The sequence below is a fragment of the Poecilia latipinna genome, unplaced genomic scaffold (genome assembly GCF_001443285.1).
Source record: "Poecilia latipinna isolate Pla-1442-1.1 unplaced genomic scaffold, P_latipinna-1.0 Scaffold32, whole genome shotgun sequence".
NCBI classification, from domain to species: domain Eukaryota; kingdom Metazoa; phylum Chordata; class Actinopteri; order Cyprinodontiformes; family Poeciliidae; genus Poecilia; species Poecilia latipinna.
In genome coordinates, this window is record NW_015112648.1 from 326,371 (window position 1) to 335,858 (window position 9,488).

General features: G+C 36.5%; 1 protein-coding gene across 2 annotated transcripts in view; it reads right to left on the minus strand.

Moving 5' to 3' along the window:
* Positions 1 to 9,488, minus strand: part of gldc (glycine dehydrogenase (decarboxylating)) — a 32,209-nt gene that overhangs the window by 5,915 nt on the left and 16,806 nt on the right. For both annotated transcript variants that reach the window (XM_015041753.1, XM_015041758.1), the window contains 10 exons: positions 8,468 to 8,610; positions 6,907 to 6,982; positions 4,997 to 5,122; positions 4,512 to 4,661; positions 3,481 to 3,593; positions 2,852 to 2,993; positions 2,095 to 2,206; positions 1,923 to 2,018; positions 1,672 to 1,844; positions 832 to 912 (listed from right to left, as the gene is read on the minus strand). In XM_015041753.1, the coding sequence (XP_014897239.1) occupies positions 832 to 912; positions 1,672 to 1,844; positions 1,923 to 2,018; positions 2,095 to 2,206; positions 2,852 to 2,993; positions 3,481 to 3,593; positions 4,512 to 4,661; positions 4,997 to 5,122; positions 6,907 to 6,982; positions 8,468 to 8,610 (1,212 nt within the window). The remainder of the gene's footprint in view (positions 1 to 831; positions 913 to 1,671; positions 1,845 to 1,922; positions 2,019 to 2,094; positions 2,207 to 2,851; positions 2,994 to 3,480; positions 3,594 to 4,511; positions 4,662 to 4,996; positions 5,123 to 6,906; positions 6,983 to 8,467; positions 8,611 to 9,488) is intronic.

Here is a 9,488-nt window from a genome sequence, read left to right on the forward strand (position 1 = left end):
GGAAATACACACAAGAAGTGTTCAAAATCCTAATAGGACATCCACTATCAAAAGTAAACAGTTCAATTTACTACAGCACCATTTGTACTGATAAAACCAGGGTGGCTTGAAGCAAATTAGCTTTGAAAAACTAAAAAAGTTTCCATATAATGACAAAAACCATAACTTTCAATCACTTTCTATAGCAGTTCAGAAGTTCAATACTTTGTTTTAGGCAAGCAAAACAGACATTATGATGACAGAGCATTAAAAATTTCAGTTTTTTCCACCAAAAAACAGAAATTTTTAGATTAATTTCAAAAATTTTCTAGAAAAAGAATGAATATTTCTGTTAAAGTTTTTGATTTTTGAAACTCAGAAATTTCAGTTTTTTCTAGAAAATTTCTGACATTAATCTCAACATTCCTTAACATTAAACATTAAAACTGAAGTGTTTTTTGGCATAAATTAGCTCCTATATTTTCCTATCTACAATGACCCTAATACACTGTCATATATTATAGCTCTACATAAGATAAGCATCAAAACTTAAGTATAACATAAAAAAAACTAGCTTTATTAATTAAAACTTTAAATAAAAGCTTATTTTGAAACTGAAAATGCTCATGTTTTTCTACTCATGGAGTCTTAGTAAAATCACAACTCCTGACATTTCCTATGTTTCGCCACTAGATGGAGACAAAGTTAGTCAAGTTTTGTTGAAATCGGCTTCAAATCCTTAAAGAAAAAATATTAAGCCGATGAGTTTATGTTGTTTTAGGTTAGATCAACAGAGACTAAGCTTGAAGGACAGGTTTTCATTTTAATCCCCAGGTTGACGACGACACTCACCAGTGGGAAGGCGGCGTACTCCCTGGAGTACGGTCGGTCCCAGTTTGACGAGGAGATGCATGCCAGAGAGTGAGGAGCCATCTGCACAAACAGCAAGAAAAAAAAAATGAAAGAAAGAAAAGGGATGAAGTCTGAACTAAACACAGGGTTGGTTCATTTCTCCCACAGTAAAAGTTCAAGAACTTTTCAAGCATTTTTAGTTTTCAAACTTTTCCAGCATCACATCTCAAAGATAAAGATAAAAGTTTTAATTTACTATAACATGATATAATTTATTATTGTATCTAATAATGTCTTATGATAGTATTCCAATTTCTATAAATATTAAATATATTTTAATATTTTAGTTTATATTAGATATAAACTAAAATAAAACAATTTTATGTTTTGTAAAGTCTTAAACATATCANTAAGTCATTGTTAAAATTAAGCACACACAATATACAAAGAAAATATTTTTTTTAAATGTCAAAAAATTCCAAGTTTTCTGAAATTTAGCAAATAGAAAATTTTGTTAATCACTGAGGAAAAATTTAAAATGTATACATTTTTACTGGGTTTATGAAAATATCTGTTTTTAACTGTAAGCAAGATTTTTCAAATTTAGGCCATTAATCAAGCATCTAAATGAACTTTGCTACAAAACTGTGCAGTTTTAATGTCAAGCACATTCAAGGATTTTACACAGAAATCAAGCACTCTCCAAACCTTGAAAACACCTCATTGAATTTCAAGCATTTTCAAGGATTTTAAGCAGCCACATGAACCCTGTTAAAATGTTTAATAATTTCTTCCACTGTAATGCAACTTTTCTCCCATAATTAAATCAAGCTGGCGCACCTTGAGTGGGTTGATGCGAGAGTCCATCCTTCCCTCTTCGATGTCTGCGATCTCCTGTCGGATGGCGAGCAGCGCGTCACAGAACCGGTCCATCTCAGCCTTGTCCTCCGACTCGGTGGGTTCGATCATGAGTGTCCCAGCGACCGGCCAGGACATGGTCGGTGCATGAAAACCTGCACAAACACAGCAACTTATCCTTCTGCATATGCACTATAGTAACAGATGGGAAAATGATGTCCAGTTGATCTTACCGTAGTCCTGCAGCCTCTTGGCCAAATCGACAGCCTCGATATTTGCGGTCTTCTTGAACGGTCTCACATCCAGAATAAACTCGTGAGCAACAAAACCTGCCCAGAATAAAACAAAAACAACTTTACCATTAAGACCAAGGTCATTTATGGTATTTTTGTGGACATGCTTTACCTTTCCTGCCTCTAAAGAGTATTTTATAGTGACCTTCCACCCTCTTAGCCATGTAGTTGGCGTTGAGGATGGCAACTTCTGTCGCGTGAGTCAAACCCTTTGACCCCATCATCTAAGCAGAACACACAAGAGGCACAGAGTTTAACTTTTCCACCTTAAACAAGTAAAAAGTTATTTTATCATTTCAGACAGACTCAAATCTGACACCATTACATCTAAAATAAGGTTGAAAACAACAAATTGAATCATAGACTCCCTCTACTGGATGATTTAAGTACTACAAATAAAACAACAGACTAGCATGAAAACTGGATAAAACAGAAAAGGTCACAAGACCAGTTTGGCAGCTTTTCAGATATCTAAAAATACTTATCAATACTTATCTACATCGACTGATATGAAACTCTTCCCAGCCATGTTGTGCGCCCCAATGCAACACTGTTGATTTTTAGCTTGATATTTAAATTAAAAAGTAACTAACGTACACCTTAATTTTGACATTTTTAATTTTTTTTTCGAAGTTAAAAGCTCAAACTCCAGCTCTTGATGACGGTTATCCTGTAGCTGTTAGCCGTCTCTGCTTTATCTAACCTTAAGAAGCAAATAATTAATTAGCAGAACTTTGTTGAATTTGACTCGGTTATTTGATTCAGGTGTTTTGGATCAGGGACACATCTAAAAGTTACAGGATACCGGCCCTTGAGAACTGAAGTTCTGGACTCCAGTTTCCTGAATGTTTGGGCCAATCGGTGCCGACCTTGATGTAAGCCCACGAGATTGGAAGAATGGCGCTGGAGCCCCACGGCGCGGCACTGATGGTCCCCAGAGAGCTGCTGCTGTTGACCGACTGCATGGGGACCACCGGGTGGCTGGGCAGGAAGGGGGCGAGGTGCGCCTTCCTGGTGGGGAAACCATTTAAAATGAGACATGAAACTTTTTGCACAAAGGGCCAAAATCTCAAAGTTAAACAAATTCAGGGGCCAACATTTTCTATTTCCCTCCCCCAATTAAAAACCCACAAATATTATTGTGAATTCTCTCTTTTACTTGTAAATAAAACATGTTATGTTTTACATCTGCCTTAACAGTCACTTAATATTTCGGGCTTCCATTATTTAAGTCTATAAAATGTTTTTAATTTATTCCCAGTAACAAAAATAAGAATTTGAACTTCTATTTGGCCATTTTTAGCCAAATGTAATGTAATGTGCTCAAGTCTGTTTCTGAGTAAAAACTCGCAACATGTTTTTATGAGATAGAAAATAAATTAATTAATTAGTCAATTACTAAAATAATTGCTAGTTGCAGTCCTGATGTGAAGAATAAAGCAGAGAAATCCTCGCCTTACTGACATAAACGGCAATGAAAGGTTCAGATGGGACTCACACTCCGATGGGCCCCATGCCCGGTCCGCCGCCGCCGTGGGGGATGCAGAAGGTTTTATGCAGGTTCAGGTGAGAAACATCAGAGCCGTAATCTCCAGGGCGACACAAACCCACCTGAAGCCCAAAGTTAGGACAAACCAAGACAAAAATTCAAATTCAAAGCAGGAGCCATTTCCAGATAAATCTGCCTCAGTTGGATAATATGTTCTCTGGTAAAACAAATACACAAATTATACAATGTAGACTAAAGTTTCATATTTAAATGAGTAAAACTGTACTTTAAATGCAGTTTTAAAATGCAAAAAAAAAACCTCTTGAGTATTATTTTGCCTAGCTTCTAGTACACTTGAATTAAGAGAAAACTCAGTTACAAGTAACTTTTTAGCACGATTTAGGAGCTTATTTTAGGTCAACAATTCAATAATTATTTGCATTGGCAGGTTATATCACTAATAAGGCATTTTCTCCTGTTAAACGTGAAATGACAGTAGAAGTAGTAATTTTTCATCAATATTAAGGAATTATTGACCTAAAACAAGCTCCTGTATCTCACTAAAAATATACTTTCAATTAGTTTTCTCTTAATTCAAATGTACTACAATATTTGCACTGGGAACTCGATCAAAATAATTGGTAAGATTTTGTGTTTTTGCTAAAGATTTTGTGTTTAGCAGCAAATGAATTACTCTTTTAGCATATAAACTGATGATGGGTCCAAACAAAAAGTAAGTTTGAAACAAGAAGAATAAAAAGTTATTAATGTAACTGGATTTGATTCAGCTCTATGCTCCCCTCAATAACTTCTCAGTTTTACTTAATTTAGTCAGAGCCCTGCACAGCGATCCTGCAGGAAAAAGCACCTGCAAATCCCCAAACTCATCATTTAAGTGGAAAACTTTTCCCCAAAATATCTAAAATATCAGATTAATAGCTAAAGCTCACTTTTATCAACCTTAATCCTAAAAGCATGCAGTTCCCCGCAGCCATAAGAATCCAAGTTTTGTCTCCATAACAGAAAATCAGTGTACTCACCTGAGCGTTCATGTTGGCACCGTCCAAATACACCTGTCCACCATTTTCATGGATGAGATCACAAACGTCTCGGATATTTTCTTCAAACACTCCAAATGTGGACGGGTACGTGATCATCATGGCCGCCAGGCTGGCCTTGTGTTTTTCCACCTGGGAGAGAACAAACCAACCAAAGACAAGTAAATATAATCACATTAAAATCTGTACAAATCACACTTGCTGTCTGATCATCAAACAAGCCGACCTAACAATCTGTAGAGTCTTTGCACTCAAATTTACACCAATAAGGTGTAAAGTATTCACGCTTCGCTTCATTACAATAAAAACTTGCTTTTAGACCAACACGAAGCAAGATAATCTAAGCCATATCACCTATTTGTAATCTGACCAACATTAAAAAGGTCAAGGAGTTTGAAAGAAAGTCGCTGCATGTTGCCGTAAACTCTTTCCAAAGCTCGGTCCATGCATCTGTTGTCGACGCTCACCAGGGTCTTGAGGTGCGCCAGGTCGATGTTGCCGTCTTTGTCGACCTCGACCACCTGAACCTTCATGCCCGCCATCTGAGCGCTCGCTGGGTTGGTGCCATGAGCGGACTTTGGAATGAGGCAGACCTGAAGAGCCAAACACCAAGAACATTGGGAACATAATCCAACTTTCACTTGGTCAATTTACTTATTAATGCTTTTTATTTACTTATTTTTTACAAATGCGTATTGAGGCTTTTTTTTGTTAGAAATTTACTCGTACTTTTTTAGTTTTCTGCCAAAAAAAAAACTCAGAAATTAAAATTAATCTCAGAAAAAAATACAAACTTGGGAATATACGAGTTTCATGTGTCAAATATTTACTAAAAAAATTCACAAGTTTTGAGATTCATCTCAGAAATTTTCTACAAAAAAACTTGAACATTTGTGAGTTTCAAATGTTGAACATTTTCTAGAAAAAAAAAGTTTTTTGATTAACCGTAGAAATTTCCAAATTTTTATTTTTTTTAAACGTTTTATAAGTCGTAAATTTTTGACTTTGGAAAGTTTTTTTCTAGAAAATTTCAGATTAATCTCAAAATTTCTGCCTTTTTCCAACTATTGAAGTTCAGGAATTTCCATGTTTTTTCAAAAAAATTCTGAGTTCATTAACAAAATGTCTGAGTTTTTTGGAGGAAATTTATTACATTTTTTCTACTCATCATGGCCCTCATATGCCGTCATAGTCCTGTTTTGTGGGAACCATCTGTTGTATTTTTTATTAGTCGAAAGGCTTTAAATATGGGCTGCTGAACAAAATCTAAACAAACTTTTCACATTAAAATTTTTAGCAAAACAAAAAACAAAAACAGGTTTGGTTTTTCTTCCTGCAGTTCTCCTGAGGTTAAACTTTGCAGCTTGTTTTCCGCTGCACTGCTCTCAGCCCTGGTACTAATGAGTAACCTGCCTCTTGGCGGCTAATTGATTTCATCCCTTATTAGGACGACACTTCTGGCGTTTTGCAACTTGGTCACAAAGACCAGCGTGGCGCTTAGACCTGCAGGTCGGCCAAAGTTAACAGACGACCGGCTGGCGGAGTCTTAGAACATCCAAATATGGAGTCTTGAAGGTGGATGGCCTGTGGTTGGATCACATCGCTGTCAGCCCCTCTGTTTGCACTGTTGTCAGATTGGACCTTGACTGTTAGCAGGGATCATTTCGCTATCTAAGATGTACTCATGAGGAAGGAATTGAAAACAAAGGCGAGAGGAAAAAAATCCCGCAGTCAGCCATTCTTTAATCTGAGGTCGTTTTATCAGCGTCCTGCGCCGACTACAGTCAATCAGCATGCTGGGATTCTGAAGTCATACCCATAACATGTTAATCTCCGATGTCAAAATGACCTGCTGCAGAGGTCAACAGTAAATCTGACATTCAGGATCTTGTAAAAAGTGTCCTTTGATAGCCATTAGTCAGCAGAGGTCAGTGAATCAGCACAATCAGAGGAACAAAAGGAGATCTTTGCACATCAGATATACACAATCATAAAACCTGCTTTAATTTTCAATCATGCAACAGTTGATTAGTTATTTCTGCTTTACTTTAACCAATTTTGGTCTCTTTATTTGCATTATTTTGGGGAGTAAAATAGAATGATAATGATGTTTTGATAAGACAGCCACTTCACATTCAGCTTTGTGCATCTGTCACCAAGCTGCAGCCAGGAATCATTATCTGTGCAGAGATGTTTATCCTGGCTCTGCTGAACTTCTACATGCAGCTGTTATGAAGAGTTTTCTGAAAGTTTAAAAGTTAGAAAAGCCTGAGACTTAATTGAAAGGCTTAATAAGTACTTAATTCCAATATTCTCCAGATAATCCCACTCAGTTCTGTCTGGCTTGATGGGTTTTTCTTTCCATGATTACACTTACACTTCTGGAGTCTTCTCCCTTGGAGTTCAGGTAGGCCTTTATGGCGGCCAGGCCGGCGTACTCCCCCTGAGCGCCGCTGGAAAACACGGCAAACACACAACGGTCATGCATCTCACATTATACTTTATTCTGTCAAAGTCCAAAGAGCAGCCTGTAGTAGCAAAAGAGCAAGAGGACAGAGGATGAACAGCTAGCTCCATGATAAACCCTCTTAGCCAACACTGCTGATAACAGGTGGGTGTGCGCTTTATCAGGAGAAACATGGAAATGTATGAAGCATTTAGTTCTTCTTGTCTGACTGAAGAAACCAGACATAAATAAGATTACTTTAGACTAAAAATCAGCAATAATGCATATTAAAATCAGTCTACCACATCTGCAAACTAGGCAGTGAGAGCTCTGCCTGCAATGTAAATTATTCAAGATGTGACTCAAAATATCCCAAGAACGTCCAAATCTATTATTTAAACTACATATCTGATCACAGCAGATGCATTTGCCCCAAATGACTATGAAGTCAAGAGAAATACTAACACAGAGTTAGCAGAAAATGTAAGAAAGTTTGTATTTGGTTGATTACTTCTTTGTGGCAACAACAGTAGAAATAGATTTTATCCTGTCAGAAAAGCCTGTTTATTTACAACAGCTCTCATGTAGTCTCAATAGTGACAATTTTAATGCAAAGTTGCATTAAAAGGTCAAAAAAAGTGTCAGCTTTGCATTAAAAATGTCATTTACAGAATGTCACTTCATGACAAGTCGTAAGTTTTTATGAAGGCTCCTTCGTGTTCATAACAGATGTTATGAACAAATAAAGTCTTAGCTAGTCCGTCTTTTGCATATTTTACATATTTTTTAATTAACCAACTCTGTTGCACTTTCCTCTGGACTACAGTTTTTTTTTTTATAACTACACAGTATTTATTTTTTTTTAATTTTGCCCTTGCAGTGCAGTATTTTTATTCTTTATTCTGTCTTTATATTCTATCTTTGAGTCTATTTGCTCATATCGCTTGTGACTTTTCTGCTGTTACACAGAAATTTCACGCATTATTGGACATTAAAAATAATTTTCTGTTCTGTTCAACAAAATCTTCTGACATGCAAACAGGATTTGGAATATTTTTTTATGGGTGAATCCTCAACCTATAAAAGCATTTTCCGCACAACTGCTTCTCTATTTAAGAGAAGCAAACAATCTTTTCAACAGCAAAGGATTTACTGCCGTGATGCAATATAAAAATAACCAACCCCAACAAGGTTCCTTACTTTACGTGCTTCAAATGTGTATGGGAAAATGTATCCAGGTATCACCATTAATCACTATACCTTCTTATAAGAGGTACAATAAAAAAATCTATTGTTTTTTAAATGAGGGTTTGATCCAAACCTCCTAAATGTTACAGTAGCATCTTCATTGATGTCTCCTTAAAGCCTCTAAATTCTCCAACAAAGCTTACAATAAAGCTCTGATGATTTCTTAAATTCCTTCCAAATTGAAACAAAGCTTCTGTCTAAATGATCCACGTTTACAAGCGACAAAAAGCTGAGCAGGCGTCACCTGTTCGGCTGGAAGGAGATCTTATCGTAGCCCGTCAGCTCACAGAGATCCTTCTCCAGCTGCCGGAAAAGTTTCTGGTAGCCCTCAGCCTGGTCCAGAGGCACGAAGGGGTGGATGTTGGCAAACTCCCTCCAGGTGATTGGCTGAGGGAGGAAAACACAGTAAGACGGCTGTAAAAGAAACAACCCAAATCAACTAAAACTAGGGAATTAAATCAGGAAACAGACTTCAATGTCTAATTAAGGAGAGAGTCCAGTCGTAACACTAGATGCCCATTGGCACCACTGGTACAAATGTGGAAAAAGCCTGAAAAAAGGTGACCTATCAAGCTTACTTGAACAGGTTAGGGTAGATGTATGAAGAATTAATGATTTACAATATTTACTTTCTCTTTGGGATCAATTAAGTATTTTGAATTGAAAAGCAGAAGCAGAGCCTCCTGCACAACCAACCAGGATCCTGCAGGTAATTTCTGTATGATAAGTGAACAATAAAACACTTGTCTTTTCCAGCAGCCATTGCACAGAACATTCACCAGTGCTGGAGTACCGGAGCTCTGTTTGGGTTGCTAGGTAACTGCTGACTGTGACTCAACAGTGAGGTTTTTGAAATGGCTCATTTTCCAGACACCAAAAAATCATCCATCTAATTGACAAAAACAGCAAGTTGGTTATTGCTAAGAGTTTGGCCTGTTTTTAGAGGTAGAAGAAGCCCAAATAGAAGTATAAAACCATGCAAAGGTTTAAAAGAAACTGACCTCTACATCACCTTGTATTAATATCGCAATTAATAATTAAAAATTGGCAAATTATTTGGACATTAAAAATAAAGAATACAATTTTTAAAATGCTTAAATTGCATTTAAGCATTTTAAATGCAATTTAACAAGTATTGACAATTATTTTTGTGAATAATTGTCAATAATTAAGACAATTATTCACAAAAATAGGATTCCCCCCCCCCCCCAAATTAAAACACTTAAATTAAAACCTTGTTTTTTTTCAATTTTCCCTTTAAATTT